Source organism: Lepeophtheirus salmonis, chromosome 6 (assembly GCF_016086655.4).
Source record: "Lepeophtheirus salmonis chromosome 6, UVic_Lsal_1.4, whole genome shotgun sequence".
Taxonomy (NCBI): Eukaryota; Metazoa; Arthropoda; class Copepoda; order Siphonostomatoida; family Caligidae; genus Lepeophtheirus; species Lepeophtheirus salmonis.
Window position 1 is genome coordinate 50,245,424 of NC_052136.2, and position 26,440 is coordinate 50,271,863.

The 26,440-nt window shown below is 31.7% G+C and overlaps 1 protein-coding gene across 1 annotated transcript; it reads right to left on the reverse strand.

Moving 5' to 3' along the window:
- Nucleotides 1-21,567: 21,567 nt before the first annotated feature.
- Nucleotides 21,568-25,217, reverse strand: LOC121120112 (uncharacterized). Its single transcript, XM_040714949.2, has 6 exons — nucleotides 24,048-25,217; nucleotides 23,582-23,661; nucleotides 22,188-22,292; nucleotides 22,031-22,132; nucleotides 21,853-21,957; nucleotides 21,568-21,785 (listed from the first exon to the last, which is right to left on the reverse strand). The coding sequence occupies exons 2-6, from the start codon at nucleotides 23,637-23,639 to the stop codon at nucleotides 21,652-21,654; spliced, it is 504 nt and encodes a 167-aa protein (XP_040570883.1). The 5' UTR covers nucleotides 23,640-23,661; nucleotides 24,048-25,217; the 3' UTR covers nucleotides 21,568-21,651.
- Nucleotides 25,218-26,440: the final 1,223 nt, after the last annotated feature.

Below are 26,440 nucleotides of genomic sequence, written 5' to 3' on the forward strand. Positions count from 1 at the left end.
CCATTCAACAGGCGCATGAACTGACCAATTTTCTGTCTTTAATGTTTTAATAAACGTGACAACACATTTGATCTAATGTACATTCTTGTATCTTTTTTCTTAAAACAGTATAACAATAAGAAAATGGATTAAAAATCAGACAAATAAAAAATATCAAGTTCAATATAATTGTTTTATTTCTCTATTACTCCGAATTCATCGTACTTGGATCTTCGTGAACATACTGTGTACGACTTGTGAGAAGCGGTGGGCTAGCAAAAGAGCAAAAACTGTTATTATTATGAGTCCACATCGAAAAAGTAGGCTCATACCTTTAAAAATGTAGATCTCTCTTGCCCAAAAAAGATTGAAGAAAAGAATGAAGATTGAAATTATTAAAACATCATTTTAACCAAAAATCTAATTTTATGAAACAAGTAATGTATCATTCTAAAAGCTAGGAGAAATTTGAAGTTAATTACGAATAAGAAAATAAATGAACTATTCAAATTACCTGGAAAAATACTTTATAACTTTGGATACTAAAGCATTATAGTGATATTTACTTATTTTTCCTCTCCAAAACAGTAACCAGTAGTTTTTTTAGAACACAATTAATTATGAGTATTAACAACTTTTTACTTTGACTTTGGCATAAATTTATAGGAATACAAAAAAAAAAGTCATCTAAATTTTTTCATTTTACGAAGCTCACATTACTGTGAGTAGATCTAACATTTAAAAAATGATTTTTTCACATACCGAAATGCCCTCATTTCCTTAATAAAACATACTTTTAGATTGAACGAAGCAATAGTCGATGTTATTATAAATACTAAGGAGGACAACACTCACACGAACCTACTCACTCAATACTTAATTTTATAACATTTTACAAAGTATAATTATTTTGTTTAAACACGCTTTTATGAACTCATTGATTATTGTGTTGTGAATTAAAAGATAATTACTAATGAAAAAGGAATCCCAAATTTTAAATGATAATAGACATAATCCATATATAATTTTGTTTTATTTTAATAGTATAAAATTATTTACAAATAATTTTAGACCCGTGAATAAGGTTACTCGCAAAAATTGCACGTTTTTTGACAGGCACTTTGCATGAACCTGTTATAATTATTTTTTCTGTCACAATAACTTTTTGTATTGATGACTCACCATGACAAAGGGTAAATTATCTCTGCAGCCCTCTACAAAAGAAAGATAAATACATTAATTGATGATAAAAAGTAATTCATATAAGTATTTATAACTTACTTTCAAACAAACGGCATGTAGCAGGACAAGAATAACGAACATTTTCATTATGATAATAATTTTTTAACCCGTTAGACATAAAATGCTCAATTAAGTCTTCACAATCTTTTAAATAATGTAACAAATATTCAAATTATTTATCATTATATGAAATTATTATCATTTTTAAACCCACCATAACAATTGCCACAAGCACGCTGACATGATGATCACGTGGATCCAGACATTTATTTGGTTCATTGATGCATTTAATAGATTGATTTGTACAACTTGTTATTATCAAATTCATTATTTACTATTGAAATATTTTACTTTTGAATAAATTTAAATTGGCATCCACAAGTTCTTGTACATTTGAAATAGTATTCAGGATCCATGTAACTATATAAATCTGTTTCACACCTCCTTTTTTCGTTCTTACATATTCTGTCTTCTAAAATATTAAACTATAATTGTCGAATAAAAATAATATCTAATAAATATAACGTCCAAAAAAACCGTTAAGCTGGTGAAAGCCTTTCAAAACGAGGAGTGTTTTTCCATTTCAAAGGAGTAAAAACGAAATTGAGGACCACCATCATATCTTATATTAAGAGGCTTCCTATAATATAAAAATTAATTTTCCAGAGAAAACCCTTATTAGTATTCAAACGACGTGAAGGTTTAAATAGTGACCATCCAGAGTAGTGATCCGCAAAAAATAGATGATTAGCCCCATCCTGTTTCCCTAGGTCAACAGACACATATTCAAAATGGAGAGGAGTAATTGTCAGAATTCGCAGCTCAAGTGTTTGTGAAGGCAATAGTCTTAAACATTCAAGATAAAATAAAACCGTTCTACTAACATCATTTTTCATCTTCGACCAGAAGTAAAGTTGTCGTGCTTTATTAACCCTTTACGCCAGTATGTGACTAATTCGTAACATTATAATTTTTGCAAAATAAAAAACTCAAAAATTAAATTTTCGGTAAAAAAAAATTATTCCATTTTTTATTTACAAATATTAACTTTCCCCACCCTAAATTTAATGTTTAATTTTTTAAAAATTCCATTTAAGCTTAATGCAGCGTTTTTTATATTCCCCTGTGTTACATGTGTAACGGTAATTTAGAAAAATATTATTCGTCAGCAAGCTATTCAAGTCTTTACAGTCCTTCAACACTTGAATAACATTTTGATATTCGGAATCAGAGTTAGCAGAATCAGTTATTGATTTGAGACCAGGATCCAGTTGTTCTGTTTGTAATTTCACAAACCGTATAAGTATATCAGATTTATCTTCTGGTTAAAAAACAGGAACATTAGAAAGAGTGTCTGCTATAGTATGTATTTTACGAAGGACCCATTTAACTGTAAATGTAATTCCCAACAACTTTGAAAGCATTATCTGAATCTTTGTACTACCGATCGCATCTATATTTTTCCCATTCATGACACCAACGAGAGGTTTATGATTAGAGATAATGTCAATATGCTTACAAGTGAGGTATAGGTGATTCCTGAAGACTGCCCATTGAATATCAAATCCCTCCAGTTCGAAAACTGCACAATTCTGTTCAGCAGGACTTAAAAAACGTGGACCATACGTAATTATTCGATTAAGTTTCTTGTTTTTATATAAATTGCTGAAGAATTATTTAACCAATGTCAGTGTGAGATGCATCAGTCAATAGTTGAACGTGTTCACTTGGATTAAAATGACTTTGATCAGTCCCATTAGGATTAGTAAAAATATTATGGGCTTGATCCATTGCTTGCTCGATCTTGTTCATCAGTCCACAAAAAAGCATTCTTTTTTGAGATAAAAGACATTGAAGAGAAACTATAGCATGTTAATTATCAGCTGCAAAATCTGAAAACTGATTTACCATGTCCATAAAAGAACTCAAATCAGTAAATTTTTTTGGTTCTTCTTGATAGCATTAACTTTAGTTGGATCATGTCTTGTACTCACAGGCGAAAGAGTATATCCAGAAAATTTCTCAGTTTCACCAAGTTGAAACTTATTTTTTGATAGTTTCATGGCCCAAATTTCACATCGAGCAAAAGTATTACACACCCTTGAAAGAAGTTCATCATATGAGAATGTCATCAACTAATTTTTGAACTCCTGCAATGTCTGATAGTGCCTTATAAGTTCTGCCACTGAATTCATCACCACTACTGGCGAGGCCCATAGAAGCTCGATTATAACAATAACTGCCAAATTCTCTTATAAAAGTAGTTAAATATTTGAATTCTGCATCCAGGGGAATTTCCCCCTATTCATATAAATAGTCAAATACAGAAAAACACTTTGTATTAGAATTAATAGATGCAATTATGTCCTTGCAAGTAGGGAAGGGATGTGTAGAACAAACTACATATTTGTTAACCTCAAAAAGGTCTATCACTTTCCTTATCTTGACGTTATTTTTTGGAACGAAGTATATCGAAGAACAAGATTCTGAGACCTCATTGCCTTTCTCAATAACTCCAAGAGCTTCATCTCCTTCAAGCTTTCTCTTTGCACCTTCTTGAAATGTTGAAATGCATATGGAGTTTTGCAAGCTTGGTAAATGTATAATGATTTAATTGGACCCGGCTTCCCTGAATTTTCATTCGAACAACCTTCATAACCTTAAGTTGTTCATTAGTTTCATGTTCAAACACAATTTTAAAAGCATCAATGGCTTTCCAGATTCTCTCTCTAGGTGGGAGTTATTTTGTAGAGGATCAGTACCGTATGTCAGGAATTTTTTAGTCCGCTTTACAAGGGCGAACAGTTGATTTTCAGTCGTGAACGTGGGATATTTAAATATGACAAATGCTACAGCACAGATTCGATCTTGCGAGAATATCGTCCAATGAACTGTTTGACTATTATAACATTAAGAAAAATAAAATCAAAAGGAAAAACTCTAAACGGACAGTAAATGCCGACCTATTTAGAAAGGAAGGAGAAAATAGAGAATAATATGTACGGGGTGAGAATGAAAGCGAAAAAAAAATTAAGTAAAACAATTTAAACTTTCTTAAATATTCGGAAAAGAATACCAGATGAAGTTAATGAACGAGATTATAATAGACCATGAAATGGTTACATCGACAAAAAATATAGCAGTTTATGATCTCAAGTATTGATTTTCTTTATCTGCTTGTATACGTGGTGATGTATTTGAAATAAATGAAGAAAACAATTCATGTGTTCTTTATCTTGACTTATAAGAAGTACTTTCACCTCTTTTCCTTTACGCAAGGGTGTCAATCAAACTATCCAAATCTTTATGGAGCACCTTGTCTACCCTTTACCCTATCCATGTTCAAGAGGCTGAGGGAGGAGGGCCTCTCCTCATCCTTGGCGGTCCTCTTGTGGTTCTTGACCCTTCTGAGACTGGAGAATGACGGCTCTGTCCATCAGTAGTTGTGAGGCACAAGAACCACATGTGGACCGCCAAGGATCAATAGAGGCAGGATCACGACGATCACCTGGTATAGCTTTGTCATCCGGCTGAACACTTCCGAGCTTATGATCTACGCATCAATTTGTCACGAAACCATGTCATTGTGTTAAAGAGAAATATAAATTATAAATATAGATGCAAAATGTGCCACTATATGTTAACCTGGAATTGCTGGTAGATTATATGATATGACTGGAGCAGCTCAAGATCAAGTCTGTAGTGCTTGTCAAAATGCTTCATTACACAGTAATTGACGATTGCTATGAGATCCATTGTGATGTATAATCGTTGGTGGCAAATCTGCTCTCAAGCTCTGATACAATCTTATTGTTTTGAAACATCGAAATGTGTTTCACAGAAGTAGGATTCATTTGCTCGTTTTCACTTTATTCTCCGTGAAATCTTCGCCTCCTTGAAGCCCAAATCAATTGAGTCTTCCTGGTCAGCTACTGATTTCAGCTCATACGACTTCAACTCAGTAAGTTTCCAGATTGATTCAAGGCTTTTCTCATTCTTAAGATCTTCAAGAGTCCTAATTACTAGGTCGACGTATTTCCGGGCCTTTGTTAGGTCAAACTTTCTGGCTTGAAGTTCATCTGATAAGCTAGATGTGTGTTGGAGAAATGTCTTCAATAGTTCAATGCCGAAAGAAAATTCGTAACTAAAGATGCTGTTGAGCAGAAAAGTTGCTGTTGAACTCGACAACGTATTTTTATCTTTTCTCATTATTGAATACAAGGTGAGGACATGGGCGTAGCATTGCATGTAGAGACACAAGGAGCCACCTCTTTCCCCTGGCAGAAAGGCCCTGCTTGATTCAGGATATGTTGGAGGCACCGTCCACGGCACGGGAGATAGTGCTGGTGGGGGTAAGGCCGAGATCCTTGACAGTCCCTGAAGCTTCTCAAATAAATATTTTCCGTCAATCTAGCTAACTTTTACAAACTTGAGGAAGCTCTCTTTCTTGATGCCTTTACTCATAGATATTCCTGAGACAGACTGAACTGCTGTGTGTTTGACTTATCTGATGCCTCATGAACAATAATAGAGAACCAATAGTCATAATCGCCGCCAAAAGTCTTGACATCTTCAAATACATTCTCTACCACTCATTTTGGATGTCCGCTGAAGTCCACCTAGCAAAACCTGCTCCAGCTGAACCAAATTTTTTGACCCCGGCCTCCAGTTTATCTTTGAAAATCCGATCGTTTTGTGACCGCAGGGAACAAAGCTTCAAGATATTTCTCCGATTGTTTTCATTAGATTCCTTCAACCTTTCTCTCTTTAGGGATCTCTGCTTGCGAGGAACCCAACAGTTTAGAAAAGATACCTCAAAAAGTTCTCCAATTCCTCAGATGTTGAAACCGAACCTGGCCGAGAACCAAGTTATTCTTTCTCTTTGATGTAAGGAAATTGATCGACTTTTCCATCAACAGTTTCAACGAGGAACTGTTTTTTCATATTTTGATCTTAAACTTCTCAAAGATGAAAATGGAAAGTTTGGAACATGTGAAATGGTTGGCTGACTTTTCAACCTTGTCAAATTCTAGCTATGGGAAATTACGGAACCAATCATATTGAAAGTCTCCCGAGTCTTTGTCATCTATCTAAGGACTGTATGTTTGTAGCTTGGCTGTAGAAAATGATCTCTCTCGACTTTTGGGACAGTTTCCCGTTCAGTGTCCACTCTGGTTCTAGTCTGGATATCCTTCCACTGTGGCTACCCCAGCTGGCTCGTGAAGATGTCAGGGTACTCCTGGTCACCGTCCACAAATTATGTCTCCTCAGTCTTGCTCTTTCCACCTCCCTGGTTGTTAGTCTCAGAGTCATCTGCAGATGGAATATTAGTTGTTGTTGACTATAGAGAGCTGCTCTGGAGAGAAAATGGGCCATTATCGAAATTAGGGATATGCAGCAACTTTTTCTTCAGAAGAAACGGACTGTTCAGATTTTGATTCAGGTAGTGATGCCTCAACTGAAGCATTGTCATCTGGACAGGAGGAAGTAGTGACTGAAGATGAGGATGTTGCAGAGGAAGTTTTCTTAACAGGAAAGTTCAATGTTTTCTGCTTCTTATGATCCATTTTTACTTGATACTTGCAGCTGGAGTCATTCTTGTGGAGTTTAACATTGTGATAATTAAATATGGCCTTCTGAATTTCCTTCTGAGAGATAGAACAAATAACCGACTCTCTGTTGAAATGCGTTTTCCACTTTCCGTGATACATTTCTGATAATAAATTACTTTTTCAATTACTATTTGCTGCAACAACCCACTCTAAAAAGTACACAAATATTATCTACGTCCTTTTAAGTAGTCATAATTGAATTTATTTTGTATTCAATGAAACACATTCTCACACTCTTATTTATTTCAAAAGTAATTTACAGCCAATTACAAAATGTTAGACATACACAACATTTTTTGTATAGATTTAAAGTACTTCAAATTGAGTGAATATTTGAGTTAGATATTATGTTTAACGTTACTGTCTGCAATCAATGTTAAAAGTATTTCTATTAATCTTGGCTGTATTGTAATTTTGTCATTGTCGCCTATATGTAAGGGGTTTAGTTAAAAAAAAAAAACGATTTAGATTTATGAAAAATACACGAATCGTATATTCATATATTCAAAGGTTCAAAATTTCAAAGATATGTTATGTCAACTAAAGGGTTTAAACTCAAATTTCTGGGGTGAATTGAGATACCCGGGAGTATTAACTATAGTTTAAAACCTCTGTTTTATCTATTTGACTTAATTTGGCTATAATATTCTCTTACATATATAATTTATTAATTTCCTAATTCTATAAATGTTGCGGTGAATTTTGGCAACTTTAAGTACAATTTGCGGTACCTCCAAAGGATTAATCAGAATCATTTGCTTATTGAAATGAACTATAATTTGTTGGAAAATGTATTTCACGTTCAGTTCTAAGAAAAATTATCCTAGCTTCCTTTTGGGTGGACGTCCTACAAAAATTTGATGATTAAAATAATTAATTATGACCTAATTTATTTTTATTTACATATGGGATTGGTGAACGGGTGGGTCCACTGTAGAGGAGAAAGCTCAATACTCAAGTACGGCAATGTAGAGGATATAGCAGCTATATAAACTCCAGTAGCTTAAACACAAACCTTTGGGATGCACAGAATACTCTTTGGAATAAACCTGAAACTCCGAATATCTTCAATCTGAGTAGTATCTCATCAGATAGACACGTCGAGACTAGAGTAAGTAGTAGAGTTGGTGTCCCTTCAACTTAATTTCAAATGTTGTACTCCCAAAACAATTTATAAAGCCGTTATTTGCTGCAAAAGTTCGTATTTATCATCGACATTGATGAACATCTCATAAGTATTAACACCATTCATGGCAATAATCGATTATTCTACTCCAGTATAAGCAAAGCAGTAAATATGAATGGCGTTCCATTCTTAGGTTGAATGAATACACACATTAATGGCATTGGTTCACTCTCACAGGTCATTGAATTAAAATAGCTTGTAATATTTTGCAAATCAGAAGGCATTTTGTTGATCATTAGAAGTTCATTTGTGGTGTCCTGGTGGCGATAGTTCGGTGATTGGCGATTCCTACTATTTGAACAAGCACTTTTCTCTTTGGCAATATGTCACAAACTTTGCCCAAATGATCAAATCGTCTACACTTTGTAAATTTCTTTTCAAATGCAGGGTACATTCTCCTTTGACAGATCCCATTACTACCATATCCTTAGCACTTTCTTGTTCATTATTCTTGGCTTTCCAATCATTTATTCTTCCTGTTTTGTAGGAAAACCCGCAATCTTGGCTATTCTGACTGAATCTAATCCCCTATATTTCGAAACCGATGCAGCAGTTTGCCATCTTTTCGCAATAACAACAAGGTCGTATAGTTCCTTTTGTTCTAAAAATTCAGCTCTGAGATTATCGTCTTCCACGCCTCGAATCAATTCTAGTAAAATAATTTTTACCCAAGTGATTTTATCTTCACATTCTCTGTCTTTTGATAACTCTACAGCCCACCACCCATAATTTTTTTGTCCAAGGTCATGTGTGTAGCGTTATAAATTATAATAAGAACAAAAATAGGAACCATCTTTCAGAAATATTTCTCAAACCTTATCTAAGCATCCACCACTTTATAAAATTGATTATTCATCCGGGATATCATCTCTTGTTTGAAGATCACTAATAAAAATTAGGCTGGATCAAATTGTTAAAAAGTTGTTGCTTCACTACCGGATTCTATCCAGAAAGACTTATTATAAATATAATGAGAAGCTGATTATAATAATATCTTTGTCTACGAATTAAATTCTTCGAAAGGGAACGACCTCTGAAGAATCTCCATCCAAGAAGTATTCAACCCCTTCGATTTAAGCCTGAAATCTTCTTTCTTCTTTTCATTGAATTGTACTTCTTCTTTTTGAGTCATTGAAAATAGTTTAAAGTAAGCCATAAACTTGACAACATCGCCGAGCTTGTTTTCGAAATGACACCTGAACATATTTATCGATTTGCTCGGATCAGTAGGCATTACCTTTAGTTTCAGAGTATGAGTAAAAAACCAAAGATATGAGAATTGTTGAAAATAGGTTGTGTGAAAGCTATTTTACTAAATGTTGCGTTAAAAATAATAAAATATTTTACACAAAGAATCCTTGTGACTCCAATTAGTTACATCAAATCCATCAAAGATCTAACCAGACCCACTTTATTGTCGACTGCGCCATAAACTATTCTGTGGTTAATGAAATGGATTAAAATGAGGAGTCGATATGAAGTTTTATTATATAAGAAACATGTGTACGTGTGAGTCTGTAGAAGACAACTAATTCAAAAGAACTTAACATGTAACTAAAAATATAGACAATTTGTAGTTCCCATCCCTAATAAAAAATAATGATAATAGGCTTAAATCAAAAATATTCCAGGGGCACCTTTATTAAAAAAATTTAGAAAAATTAGAAATACTCGATAATGTAAGTTTAAAAAAAAAAAAAAAATAACATAACATTATAATAATTTTGTCAAATACAAATAAACTATATTCCTACAGGAAAAAAACAAGAAGAACCTTTCTGACCAGTTTGGATGACAATCAAGAATGGTAGGCCTTTCTATTAAGTGGAAGTTAGTGTGAATGGAAGGAAAGAGGATGAAATTATTTATCTTCATTTAAACTTGTAAATTTTTTCTTTACACATAAACATTGGCCATCCGTCAGAGCTAAAACAAATAGTTCTCAAGTATTTCGTATCAGGAATTTGACTATATTTTTTTTCACTCTCAATCTCTACTGTCAAACGGGATTTTTTTAAATGATTGCTCGACTTCTGTATTTTTCTTTTTTTTTAACTGTTAAAGATTATTTAGTTTATCATCAATTGTTCAAACAGAACTTAAACGACTGCAATCTTATCAGTTTAATCTGAATAATATATACATTGAGAGCAAAAAGAAGTAATTTTAAAGTATTGGTATATATAAAGTATTAAAAAAAAGTGTCACTATAAAAATCCTACTTAATTTAGAACATGTCTAGAAAAGAGTTGTAGAAATGATTCATGATGAAACACACATTATTTAGTGCACATTTACACATGGTTTGACTTATGTGTCTTAGTGTGAAATAATATCTTAGAAAAATAATTCGCCAATTTTTTTTTTCTCATTTATAGTACAAATAGTCATTTACGAGTATGAAGGTGTCAGAAAATGTAAATGCCATTTTTTAAGAAGAAACAGGAATTTTAGTCCTTATCTTGAAGTCAATTGAAGAACAAATCATTTCAAAAAATTGCTTCGCCATTACATCATTATAAAAACCTATCAATAATAGTTTTTTAGTCCTTTTAATACATTCTGACAGTCTTAAGTAAATACTCTTTTCTTTGAGACAAAAGAACTAATAAAGATAATGTTTACACATTTATAGTATTTGTAGTTCAAGGGAGTAATTAAATATATATAAAATATTAAATTGGAGAAAATTAGTTTTTAGTTTTTGGGTGTCTGGCCGGCGGGCGTTGCAACACCTGTATTTTGTTACATAGTGTAATGAGTGATACAAAATATCAAATTTATTCCAATTCGACAACTGTAAATTTTCTTGTTTGTATATGTTTGTCGAGTCAAATGACCACATATCGTTTATTCAAGGTTAGACCTCAATGTATTCATTATTATTTTATTAACAGAGACTTATTTACAGGAAATGATAAGGATTGTATATTATATCAATATACTCGAGAAGGGAAATATACTTTTACTTTAAGGTGGGAGCACTATTACTCTTTGCTGTTGTCATAAACTAGATACATCACATTATTTTATTTACTTATTGCAGTAGATGTATTAACCATAAAATTACAATTTATTTTTGCATATAAACAATTGGCCAAGAATATTCTACAAAAAAATAATTTTGCTGTACTGAAACACAACACCACCGAGGTTGCACAATATCAAATTCGACAACAAAGGTCTTTTGCTGAAATTATCTGGCTTTGGAGTAGTTTTTGCTCTGACTTCTGACACCTGCTAGAAATTTATGCAGACGATATCACATTGTCGGTAGAAGGAAATTTGAAATCCAAACTGAAACTTTATAAGGCGAAATTATGTTTACAGACGCGTATAGATCCATTCAATATCCGTTTATTTCACTTTGTATAATATGTTGCGACTGCATCACCAGGAGTGGCGTTGTGGGCATTGTGGCAAAAGAAAGAATGGCTCTGGGTTTCATTTCATTGTAAATATTTTACAGCATTCAAGAGGCCAAGGAGTCCACTAAGTGGAGGCCTTCTTCAATTACGGGTTTTATACTGCAAATGTACAAGAAGTTTATTATTGATCTGTCTTTCAATCCAAAAAGGAATAATAATAAGTAATCTCATATTGCACAGTGTATCAATACATTATGATTGTACCCAACATTATGTGCATTCTATCCTTCTTGAGCAAGCTTCTCAAATAATAATATGGCGAATATCTTCAACGTTTGACTTGAGCTTCACTGTAAGCTCGATAAAGCAAAATATTTGGAAGAAAGCTTTCTTTGAACGGAATGAAAACCGTGCAATACTGGATTTGAAAGCTATAATTAATTAATTTCTTATAAACGGCATAACAGAAACATCTGTTATAATACATGGAAAATTTCAATTTCCGCTACATAGGCCGGCAAAACAGCATTTGTTGACATTCCCCAATCTTACACCAACCTTGATGATTAAGTTGACACCATTTGGGAGAGTTAGAATACCAAGTCTACATGCACCAGAAGTCGACGTTTTCATCTTTGAGCAAGTCGAAGGTCTTCTTGGCCTTGTGATTGAGGGGTTATCTCTTCTGGAAGGAGAACCTGTTGCCCCTATCGTTGACTTTCATCAACTTGATGACTTTGTCCTTCAACTCCCTGCAGTACTTGTTTGTTCCGACCCACTCTTTTTCGTTGAAGAAGACCATGAAAACAAAGTTTCAAAGATTCACAGTTTAGTTTTTTTTATTATTCTGCGAATTGTGGATTCTTAAGGTCGATTATGTGGACCATAAGTTTGGCGTAATTTGCGAAAAAATTCTTTCACAAAACGTTGATTTTCATTTTACAATTGAACAATTTGTACGCGTTGTTGTGGTGTATATCTTTCCATGAAGAATTGTAAAACAATACTCAGTAAAAATGACGTATGAATTTGACAGAACTTGCGCACGCCTGTCAAAAAGTCCCTCATGGAAAAAACCACTCGTTTTCAATCACCCTTTATTTAATTTAAGCCTTCTTTTTAAACTTGGAACTTCAAATATATTTTGAAATACTCTACTATGTCATTTCATTAGTTATTATTCTGAGAATATGGTTCATAATAAATTACAATTTCATTGAGTGTGACGTTTTCAAATCTACTGTAACGGATAAAAAACGCCTAAGTCAATTATACGTAGTATATCTTCATTAAACATTTTGCTAATAAATGCTTTCGTTATACCCTCAAAAATCATAATAAAGTAGGCAGCTGATAATCACATCAGTATTTTAAACAATGAGTCATTCTCCCCTCTTCTCCTTGCACGCGTATTTCTCTACTAAATTATCAACATTAGTTATGAAAATATAATGCTTAAGGGTGATAATTTTGGTAAGAATGGAAAAGCTTGGGAGGAGAAGAGAAGAAATACGCATGGCATCATTGATTAAATAATATACATATTCTCCTATCAATCAAGAACGTTATCATTCCCGCCTTTATTATTCAATATTAAAATAATATTAGATGCTGATAGTCGATAGAGAACTGAATAAAATCCCTAAAATAACGTCGCCTTCTGAATGGATTTCTGAAAATGGAGACCCAGGAATTTGGTAAATACTTACCGGATGAGAAACAGATGATTTGTCGGACTTATTGATATAAATGTGCCTTTAGTCTCCTGTCTAGAATTAAGCGCCAATCATTATCCACATCTCATATCAAGAGTATGGATATTCATCTATAAAATCAAGTTAACGATGAATACATCAAGTCAGACTTTAACTTTGATCTCAAAAAGATGCTTATTGCACCTTATCCACTGCTAATCATTCTACGTTCAAAAAGTTTATGGAGAAATACAAGGGCAAATTCTTCCCTTCCCGAGGAACTATCATTAATTAATGGAGGATGTTGGTAATTATGTCATTTATAGAAATACCCTCATTGTAAATTGTGAAGGTAAGATAATTTTCAGCCTTTTTAGAGGCATCCACACCAAATTATGAAATGAAACTCAGAATTTTGTACTATCTAACAGTAAGTATTCATTTTTTTTAAATTATAACCATAAAATATGATTCTTTAGCTAAACATATCAAGAATTATGATACACAACTCATTAAATGGCAAAAACAACTGCTTAAATTGTCACAACTACGGGGGTAGTAGCTTTGGATGGCTTGCAACTAGTTTGTCTGCAACTAATTTTTCACTTAAAGACTTGGGGATGATCATTAGGTTTTCCAATATTACATAGTCAATACATATTACTTTTTTATCGCTTAAGGCTTAGCTATGATTGATAGGCTCCAAGAAATGGTGTTCAGAAAACTCATAAAAGGCAAAAACAACTGCTTAAAGGGTCACAACAACGGGGGTAGTTGCATTGGGTGTAGCATTATAATTAGCAATTGTGTATATATGTTGTTATATAAGCATAAATAGTGGAGAAAAAATCTTTTTTGATGCTTTTAATAAGGAGTAATATCGCTGGACATTACAACATAATTAGCTTTTGCTCTAAATCTTTACGATGTCATGTTAGAAAACTACATTAAGTCAAGAATAGTTGCCTAAATTGTCTTATCAGTTGTGAAGGAGTCTTATTTTTATATTTCCCATAAGTAATTAAGGTTTAAAATTTTACTGCATGGATTAATTTTTCTTTTTTTTGGATAAACATAAAATAAATGAAAGTGGGATTATAAAAGCTGGTCTTACTAACATTGCAAGAAGATATGGATTGAAATCTAACATTATTTTATGATTTATTTTCTTATTAATAATTATTAAGATATCATCGGTAGAAATATATCTATCCTGTGCACAATTGTATATGCAACTTGCACATGAGGAAAAAAGGGTGATGCTCTTTTTGATTAAACTCCACGTCTGGCTTGTATTTTGCAACCTCAAGTTATGACATATTGAACTGAATTCCGATGTTAGAACAAGAAAATATTATTTGGATCAATTTATTATTTCAATATTCTGTATTTATAATTTATTGTTATTATTAGTTATGTGATTCTAATTGTTTAATTTTGTATATTTAACTTAAGTGTATGATGGTTTATTTATTAGTATGTAGATTATATTTAATTTAAGTCTTCTATTTTAAATTTGGAACTGCAAATATATTTCGAAATACTCCTATTTTGTCGTTTTATTAGTTATTTTTCTGAGAATATGGTTCACAATAAATTACTATTTCATATCGTGTGACGTTTCCAAATCTACTGTAACAGATAAAAACCGTCTAAGTCAATTATACGTAGTATATCTTTATTAAAATTTTTGCTAATAAATACTTTCGTTACACCCTCAAAAATCATAATAAAGCAGGCAACTGATAAATACTGATGTGATTATCAGTGAGAATCACATCAGTATTTTAAACAATGATACCATATGTCCTTCTCCCCCTGTCTCCTCGCACGCGTTTTTCTCTACAATATTATCAACTATTAGTAATGCTTTCAGGCTGCTAAGCTAACTGTGGGTTTATTGTTAATACGCTCTCTTGTACAATCAATACGAACGTACGTACGAGCACGCTGAAGAAGGATGTGTGGGAGACGGAGAAGTGAAGAGGAATCTGCCACATTCAGGGAAGAATCGGGAAGTTGCTGGCTGCATACGGATAATACCTAATGTAGCTTATAGTAAATATATCCCTAATTTCAGGGTATTTTTTAAACCATAACATTTCATCAACTTTCAAATAATTGTATACCCACAACAATGAAAATTGATTTTTTACTACTTTGTTGTATATTGTATCATTAAATATGCTAACCTAAAAAGTAATTTTAAAATCGGCCAACCGGTTAGCAAGATATGGGCATTTTAAAAATCTGATATATTAGGTAGAGCTTACATATTTAAAAACTTTAATCACAGTTTTATAGGTTATACTTATATACTTTATAGGAGTATAATTTTGGTATCAAGTTATATGTTTTTCGGTTTGAAAAACTTGAATTTGATGGTATAATCATTGTATACTGAAGGAAATCAATTTTTTAAATTATTTTATTACATTTACAGAGGCATATCTTTGGAGCCCATAAGAGGAAGAAGTATTGCACAAATTTTTGATTATTTTCTTCTTCAAGAGTTACGGAATTCCTTAGAAAAAGTGGATAGAATGTATGCAATGCGATGTACTCCCATTTTCGTATTTTATGTATTTAGGTTGTTTATTTTTTAAATTCCCTGAAAGGACGGTGGCAAAGTGTTCAACACAGTTATACATGCGTTCGTGAGTTGCCCGGTATTCCAAATTTTAAGAGATTTTATCACATTGAATATTGATCTACAAAATAATTTTTGATTATACTGTTTTAAATTAAAATAAAAATATTATGTACCTACTGCTACAAATTTAGCTATTTTGTGGCTTTGTTTGTTAATTTTTTTATTATCGAATTTTTTAGAAGGAACGTTTTGTTGAAAATGGATTGATAACTAACATTTTAAATAGCCAGTTTTCAACATATTTGACTTTGGCTTAGAATATTAATTTTAAACTAGAATGTATATTTATAAATATTTTTTGTTTGTAAATTTTGTAAATGAATAAAGTTCATTAACTTCTCTAACTCCAACAAAAAGAAGTAGTCTAAGGACACCATTTGGGAGAGTAAGAGTACCAAGTCTACAAGCACAAGAAGTCGACGTTTTCATCTTTGAGCAAGTCGAAGGTCTTCTTGGCCTTGTGATTGAGGGGTTAGTCCTGTTGGAAGGAGAACCCGTTGCCCCTGTCGTTGACTTTCATCAACTTGATGACTTTGTCCTTCAACTCCCTACAGTACTTGTTAGTGCCGACCCACTCTTTTTCGTTGAAGAAGATCAGTGGAATCACTGTCTCGTTGGACCCAACGACCCCCCTATGTCATAATCGAGACCGGATGTGTTGATCAAAAAAGACCTTTTTCTTCTTGTCAGATAAGAAACAGTCGTTTTTGCTGTACTATGCCGTCTTTACAGTCCACTTCTTCTCGTCGTTGAAAAAGTTACAGGACGACGCTTATCCATGAGAAGGTTTCGATAATTTGCAGATCCTGGTCAACCGGACATCCTTCATCTTCGATTTTAAGATGTGCCACTTCGAGCATTTGTAGAAAGTCAACTTCAGGTGGGTATTTACCGACCTCTGTCCCAAAACATGCCCAATTTATATGTATATTCCTCTACATTTATTCTTGGCGGAAAAAACTTCAGAGAGAATGTTTCAAAGATTCACAGTATACTTGATAACTTTCAAAGAAAGTCAGGCCAAAAAATAAATATATCTAAGTCTCAATTTTTTACAAATTCGTCCACAATAAAAAAAAAAATAGAAATAGTTAATGAAAGTATAGATCGTTCAATTCAAGAAATAAGAGGACATGGAATCACAATTTTTGCGCGAATTAAATGTTGAAACATGGTAATCATTCTATAGGCGAACCATATTCTGAGAAGCACGGCCTATTACGAAACACTTACTGAATTAAAGAGGTAAAAAGGCGGGAACTTATTCGTTTGCCTAAAAAAAGTCGAGCAGACTATTCACTCCAAGTGTCCAGGCGGCCTTGGTCTGATCGATATTGAGACACAATGGAGGATCTGATTGTTATCATTGAAAAAGAAGGGTACCTAGTTTATATTTCGATGGCAAAGAATAATGCAAATGGGGGAAAAAGAAATGAAATATTCGGCTTGGAGAGAGATTTAATGGCCTTTCCGCACTAAAGAGACTCTAAGGAAAAAGAGGGATCATATATATCAAATAAGAATATGTTCTGTTATTTTTAATTCTGATTCGTCTATAATTTAATATACGCGCTATTTTCATCTCTTGCGCAGTTAATTGTTATCACGTCTTTTGACAAATATTCAACTAATTTAATCTAAAACAAGTCAACGTTTTGGATAGGATTATGTATTTTTCTTCAGAATAAACAAAAACATAAGCTTTTAATACAAACCAGTGCTCTTAGTTTCTGAATCATAATTGTCCTCTAAAATATTATTATAGTTAATTTTCATCTACGAACTGTATCTATATTTTATATTTTTTTATCGTAGGTACGTGAATTTTGAAAATAATTAATATTCATACTTTTGGTTTCCTTTTTATTTCAACCATCTTGTTTCTCCTTTCCTTTTTAGTCTCTTTAGTAAGCACTAAAGCTTTAAACTAAGTATCGAAACGAGGACTACTTGATCATTACATAAAAAATGTATTGTTGCAAATAAACTTTTTTCCGCTAGAATTACTGTTTAGTAATTTTTTTGAGATATATATAATTGCCGAGTTATCTAATATATTTTACTTATCAGAAGATGCTGATCAAAGGTCCGGAAGACGGACTTAGCTTAGCTTGAGAAGATTGTTGTCAAATAGTACTTTGTTAACCAACTAATTTTGATTATTCGAGTTCAAAGATGATGATGTTAATTAATGTAAAAAAATTATGTAATTAAACTATTGAGTCCAAGTCAAGTCCCGACTCCAAGTTCCCACCTCTAACAATAATTGCCCATTGGGGCCTAAATTTTTATATTTATTCTTATACTATTAATAATTATAATTCAAGCCAGAGAACGGAACGCAAAATTGAATGGCGTTCAATGGAACGTGTTTTCAATGAACAGAAAATATATTTTTTTTAGCTAAATGCTAAAAATGACTTTCAATAAGTAACAGTAATTACGGAAGGGTGTAGTTGTCGACGGGATAAGTATGCTAGAAATACGACTATGCAAATTCAGGGGCAATTTTTGAAATTGGGGAGGGGCCTAAAGCCTCCCCCCTGCAGACACCCCTGTTATTAATATTCATGAAAACGTGAATTAACCTCTCTAAAAAGTACATAACAATTATTTATGCCCCTTTTACACAATAATAATTTAATATATCTTGTACTCTATGAAACACAATCTCACGGTCTTTATTTTTAGTTTCGGCTGTAATTTTTCTTATGAATTTAAAGTACTTCACATTTAGTTGATATTTGAGTTAGATAATATGTTTAAGTTAGTGGTTGCAATCAAGGTTAATAGTACTTATATCAATCTTGGCTGCAATGTATTTTTTCAATGTCACTTACATGTCGGGGTTTAGTTAAAAAAAACCTATTTCTTTTTATGAAAAATGCACGAATCATATATACAAAAATTCATTAATATATATTTATAAAATGACAATTAATAATTTAAAGAAATATTAAGGTCAATTAAAGGCATTGAATTCAAATATATGGAATGAAATGAAATACTTACGAGATTTAACTGTAGTTTCAAAACTCCATTCTATATGATGATTTAATTTGGCTCAATGTTGTCATATAAATATAATTTATTAATTTCCTGATTCTATAAATGTGGTGATGAATTTTGGCTTGCTTAAGTTCAATTAGCGGTGCCTTCAAAGGATTAATCAGAATCATTTCTTCACTGAAACTAACTATATGTAATTTTTTGGAAAATGTATTTTATACTCGATTTTGTGAAAAATTATTCTAGCTTCCTTTCGGATTAACGTGCTTTAAATATACAATATTATTACAATGATTCAGTACCATTAATTGTTGGTCATCAGTTATATATAATAGACTTTAATAACTACTTATAACTTAAAACATCAGGAAGCCAAGGCACACAGTACTTGTAGGGGTAAATTAAATAGCAGAGTATTTACATTTTTACTCTAGATATTGTCTAAAAGCTCATCCGCTCCCTTGAAAGACAAGTTGCAGAGCTGTCAAATCCAACCATTCTCAGAAAATTCCCATCAATTCATCTTATCACCTCACATAATTTATTACTAAAATGACAAAATTATAGTTAATAGTTATTTTTTAATACTAGAATTAGTATATATTCACTATTGTACATTATACACTTGTTACTCAAATCTAGCTATTTCTATTAATACACGAATATATTTTAGCTTTTAGCTAGAGTTTTTATTATTGAAATAATATCCGAATAATGCTCCTGGGGGATAAAAAAAAGTAAATTCCGACAAGACATTTTGACCTGTTTATTGATTTTCGTTCTCGTTTCGCTACTTGGTGTTAAGCTTTAATTTGGAGTATCCGACTTTTATATGCCTCAAAAACTGTAGAGCTTCATTTAACGAGCGCGCTGTGTATGTATGTATACTGTACAATCCCGGTACTATTTTATAATTGGAAAGCTGCACAGAACGTGGAATACAACGAAAATAATAGCTGAACGCTGAACGAAAAAAGAAAAATTGAACGGAACTTTGAAAGGAACACCAAAACAGCGGAACACTTACAAGCCTGTTATAATTAATAACTATGAATAAATTATAACTGTACGATTAAAAACTTACGTTCTCTTTGGTAAGATATTCAAAAAGGAAAAATCAAAGAATAAAATAATTTTTTCTTTCCAATAGCAATTTTAGAGAGTGAGATGCACTTCATCATAATCATCATTCATCCTCTTTAAAATATCCTAGACTATGTTAGTAAGAAAAATAACAAAATTGACGTCTTATGAAAAGCGACACCTTTCAAAAAAGTATTAAAAACCCTGCGCCATTGAATAACGCTATTGTTTCGCCACTTGGTTCAAAGCATTAGTGTGCACCATCAAAGGTGTTATTCATATCCATTGCATAATTTTTTTTTCAAACTTGATCAAAAACTAGTTCGTAAAGAACTGTGAGAATAAAATTAAGTTAAATTACTGTGAATTATAACTGCAATCACATTTTTTATTCAATATGACCTTCTTCAGCTTAAATAACGGCCTCCACCCTCTTTCCGAAGGCTGCACAGACCTTATCAAAGATGGCAGACTACAAAAATCTCAAAGACCCGCGAGCCTTGTTAAAGGAAGCTCCCACGATCTTTGTATATATGATAAAATCAAAAAGGTTTAGATCAGGGGAAATAGGATAGATGTTCTTGGACACATTCAAAAGAAGCTTGTACACGCCTGCAATATTTATGTTAGTTATTCTTATGTTATAATATCCATTGTATTTACAGGGTGCACTTTATAAAGTACTTCCTAATGCCTGGATCTTAATCTTTTTAGAGGTACTGCACCCCACCATTTTCATATGAAGAAACATGAACCGAAACTCTAACGATTTCTACGTTTAGCGTCAATAGAAAGAATTCTTTTCACTACGATCAATTGCCTAGTGCGTCAGGAAGGGCTCCTTTTTTTCTTCCATTCATTTGAAAGTTGCTAAGCTACATGTAGTTGTGTAGGAAATGCTCTCTAACACAACGAATACGAACGTACGTACGCGCACGCTGAAGGAGGATGTGTGGGAGACAGAGAAGAAAAAGTTTATTATAAGGTGGAGAAGGAGGGGGGTGATGCGAAGTTCTTACCTACATAAAAAATCAGAAGAAAAAAAAAATAATAATAATAGTTACAATAAAAAAATAAAATTATGATTTCTTGGGGATGGAATCTCTTGATAGTTTCTGTCATTGAGGAGAGAATATGAGTCTTTCAGATACATTGTTCTATAATTAAAAATTAATTATTTTCTGTCATTTCTGGAGAATAAAATATAATGTTGTTCTTCTTATTTAGTAATTAGTTTAAGACTTAGGTTAGTTTATTTTTCATGAGATGCTAAATCGATGTTAACGTCATGGATTAGAAGTAAATGAATTTTTTAATTTTACATTTACTAATTTTTCCTCTCCGTAACAAAAACCATTAGTTTTTTAGAACACAATGAATTATGGCAATTAAAAACTTTTTACTTTGACTTTGGCGTAGATTTATAGGAACAAAAAAACTTCAATGTTTTACTGTGAGTAGATATAACATTGAAAAAATGATTTTTTTCTCATAATGAAATGCCCTCCTTTCCCCCTAATGGAACAAACTTTTAGATTTAAGGAAGCAAAAGTTGATGCTATAAAAAATACTGTGGAGGAGAAGAGTCACACCTAGCTACTCACTCAATACTTAAACTTATAGCATTGAGCTTTTTTAGTAAAGCGTAATTTTAACGTTGAAACACAATCTCATTAACTCATTGATTATTGTGTCGAGAATAAAAAGATAACTACAAATGAATTTTAAATGATAATGGACATAACTATTAAATATTATTTTATATTTGTATTATATTTTACTCGTACAAAATTATTTATAAATAAATTTAGACCCATGAATATGGTTACATGCAAAAGTTGCACGTTTTTTGACAAGCACTTTGCATGAACCTGTTATATATACTGTTACTGTCACAAAAACCAGACTTTCTGAAAGAACGACACACTATGTCGTAGGGTAGATTATCTCTGCAGGCCTCTATAACAGAAAAACAAATACATTAATTGATGATCAAAATTAATTCATATCATGATTTACAACTTACTTTCACACAAACGGCAGGTAGCAGGACAAAAATAACGAACATTTCCATTATGGCAAAGATTTTTTAACTCATTACACATTAAATTATTAAGTAAGTCTTCACAACCTTTTTTTAATGAATGTAACCAAAATACAAATTATTTATCATTATAATAAATTATTATTATTTTTAAACTCACGATCACAATTACCACAAGCACGTTGACAATCAACTCGTTGATTTTGATTCAAACATCTATTTGGAAACTGGATACATCCTATAGATTTATCAGTGCAACGAGCTATTTTTAAAATCATTATTAAAATATGAACTTTTTTTCTTTTGAATAAATTTACATTCGCATCCACAAGTTTCTTTACATTTGAAATAGTATTCAGGATTCATGCATTTATATGCATTTGGTTTGCAGATCTTCTGTTCATCCCTACATATCATGTTTCCTAAAAAAAAAATATAAATTTAATCAACTTTAACTTTCTAACAATAATAATTTCTAATCAATGAATAGTAAACTAGCATTACTTAGGCCAAGGAATTAGCGGGAAATCACATTGACAATGTTCTATGTAATTTCATATTCATATTTAGACCCCTTCGGTGGGGATGAGCATTTTACCGGGTTGAAACATGAAACTTACTCATTTGGAAAGAAACGGACAATATCCGGCCATTCTTTCATAATATATTGAATAAATGTCTTGATTAATCATTTTTTGATACATGGATAATGTCAAATTAATTTATTATATTCGGCCGATATTGGCCTCACAGATGGAGACAAGTCTCTTGCAAAAGAGTTGTAAGTTTTGCAAATGAAGTTTGGGTCTATGACACCCAACTGCTAATCGATAGAGGCCTTTATGACATCATAGTTTGGATGCCAGATGTTTTAGGGCCTCCTGTCCATATAAAATAAATATTGACTGGATTGACTTCAGGATTGTATTGTGTTCACATTTTCTTGTCCCAGAAAACGATGCTGTTAGCTAAGAAGGTCTGAGTTATTTTTCAGGAGTGATTGGTGGTTTCATCTTGATGAAAGAAGACGTTACTTTGGGGGAATTTGTATGGGGACAGAGGAATACAGCTTTGGGGCATAGTTACTTGGTAGGGTCCTTTTTGATGGAATCCTTGAAGATGACTACATTAATGATGGAGTTTGCCCGTACCCCTCATTCTTCTGAATGTGTTTTTTTTGTCATCTAGTCTCACATTGATTTTCTAGATGGTATTTGGAGCTATTCCTATCAGCCTGGCTACCTCTGTTTGAGTGTGAGCCGCACCAAGAAGAATTGATGCCCTGAGCCTTGAATTTTGCAAAAATGATATATCTGGTCCGAATTTAAAAAATTCAAATAGCAGGAGGTGTTTGAGACAAATAGCTACTTTAACAATTACAAACAATTTTAATTCACTGACACATAACTTCTCAAATTAGTACAATACAAGCGTGTAAGTTTTAAGTTTCCGCCTGGTAATTAGTAATGTAACAATAGAGATAATAATATAAAATCTGGTGAAGTCAATGAAATAAATAAAATCAGAAATTATCAATCATTAAAACAAGAATGATTTATAATTTAATTATAAAATAATCCTATAAAATAAATTCTTATAGATACTAACACTTTCATCATTCTAAAAAGTGTCCTTGAAAAATATTTTTTTTAATATTTACATTTTTAGAACTTTTTTTATATTGTAGTTGTATTAATTTGTAATGTCTTACCTTGGCCATTGACTACCACTAAGAAGAATGATATAATTATCAATACGCGAATTGTCATGTTGTTCGATTTGACTCCAATCCTGAAATGAGGTGATGTGTTTTTATTTCAGTAATATTTTATACTTTTCCATTTCAGCTGCGCAAGTGTTAAAAAAATAGTATTCTATAATTTTTTTGAACCGTTTCGAATAATTGAAAATGTAATTAATTTTTCTTGAAACATGTTCATTTAAAACATAGTATTGGATGACACAACATTGAAAAGAAAAGAATAAATTTAGGGATATTCATAGCATATATTAGGTGAAGTAAAAAGTTTTGAGTGTTTTTCTCTTTATTTTGACAATGAAAGTAACATAGTTAGGATTATCCATTTTAAATCAAATATGCACCGTTTTGTTAGATAACTTTCTCCATTTTGAAGGCATTTCAATAATTTAATCAACATTTTCGATGATTACCAAACCAAAGTGTGTATCATCTCCGACGTATATATCACAAGAACATAATCTTGAGAGCCACAGCTTTGTTGTTTCATTTGATATAGTATTAGGTCCATAAATAGCACAATTTTTTTGTGCCACAGTCTCCTTCTTTTCTCCTTGATTTTCATACTGAAGAAAGAATTATTTTTTTCAAAAAAAACGCTTTAAGACTTGCTTTCAAAAACAATACTGTAAATGAACTTTTTTAAAACATACTTTAAGCTGTTTCTGTTGAAATGTATTAATTTTAAATATATTTAAGTTCTAGAAGATCTTTTTATTTAACGTAGTGGCTTATCTTTGTTTTTAAAATTATTTAGTTCTAGAAACCTTATTTTAACGGTAGATATATCGTTTCGATTGCATTTTTTTTTTTTTTGAGTAATGATGACTTGATGTTTTGGGTAAACCAAATACATTTCAGGAAAATACACATTTATCCTTACCGTGCTTTTATGGTAACTACAACAGCTAAATTTGCGTAGTGCGTTACTATGTCATTTCAGCAGTTAAAGTTTTATTACTACTTTTTTTCAAAGAGACAAGATTTATTATTTTTAAAGAAGGAGATGAGTCGCTGGAGCTGTGAATTTGAATTCTAGGTTAGAATGAAGAAAATAAAAAAGGTAGTATGGCTTTAGTAACGAGTAATTAGAACTAGGACTGATGAATTTTGAAAAAAACAAGTCTATTAGAGAAAATACTGAAATAGGGGGAGGGGGAAATTGTTTAGAACCGACCCAACACTATTATTTAGAGTTGTATAATTTAACAATATATACTTGGGTAGCAAAAAGAAGTCATTTTAAAATATTATAATATATTAAGTATTAAAAAAAAAAACTGCAAATATCAAATCCTACATTATTTGGAGTATGTCTGGAAAAGAGTAGAAGAAATGATTCATGAAAAAACGTACATTAATATGTACACCTGTACTAAAAATGGGTTAACTTATGTGTTTTTGTGTTGAGGAATATGTTTGTTCAATCATTCACGAATCTTGTTGTCTTTCCTCCATATGAGGGACCCAAATATATTTATAGAATGAGAAAATTCTATTTTTCTTTTGGAATTGGAACAGCATCCTCGGGATTAATATATTTCATCTAGAAAAATCGCTTAAGACCAAACCAAATTCCATCAAGTCTAAATGAATGAATATGCTGAATAGATATATTCTTTCAATGACAAAAAATATCAAATGGCTGTATTTATTGTACTAATAATAATTTATGAGTAAATGAAGATCTAAATGACATAATTAGGAAGAAACGAGAATAAAAGTTCTTTCCTTGAAGTTGATTAAAGAACAAATCAGTTTAAAAATAAAAACTACTATGTCATTACCTTATTTTAAAGAAACCTATTATTACAAAAATCTTTGCATATAAACAATTGGCCAAAAATATTCTACAAAAAAACAAATTTTGCTGTACATCAACACACAGTGTATAAATACATCATGATTGAAACAGATCTATTGAACCCTACATTACGTACATTGCCTACTTTTTGAGAAGGCTTCTCAAAGAATAATATGGTGAACATACACAACGTTTCACTCGAGCTTCAAAGTAAACAGGATTCTAGCTCTCATTTCATTGTTGTAAATTATGTATTAATGAGTTCTAAAACATTTATTGTTTGTCGACTTAATTCAGGTATTGAACTACGACTTGGGGAAATTAGGGAGGTAATTATTGCATCTGCTGCAAGATATACCGCTTTTTCCTTACGTATTCAAAGGGGGAATTCCTTGGATTGGGTCTTGCCTTAAATTTTGTTCCATATTAACTAAAGACTATAATATATATATTCCAGAAAAGTAAAGAATGAGATGATCAACGTCTTTTGAGTATTATGTTATTATTATAATGAACTTTCTTTAAATCTAGTTTTTTTAGTTGTGGCTGAGTTGTGTATGGTACTCTGTTTTATGTGTATTTTTGATTTTAGAAAGCAATTTTAACCATTTTAACAATTTTAACCAGCTCTCTCAATTTCCAACTATTTTATAAGATTTTTTTTTTGATGTTTTATGTTTCATAGGAATAAAAATGAGATGCTAAGCTATAATTGAGAAAGATAATTTTAAACTAGAATGTTATATTTTCGCATTTATTTTTTAATAATGTTATGTTTATTTGATACATATTTTTACCAAATAAGGCCCATAAAAAAATAAAAGATTATAAGTATCATAATATTATTTAAAATAATGAGCCCTTGCACGTCTCTCTATGACCAAAATTACGTATGTGGCAAGGATTTGAGTGTTTTAGGTAATCTTCAGTAAGAATCATCCTGTTACCTGTTACTGTTTGCAACATGGCCAAAGTGTGGGTAAAATGTGGAGGCATCAAGGCTATAC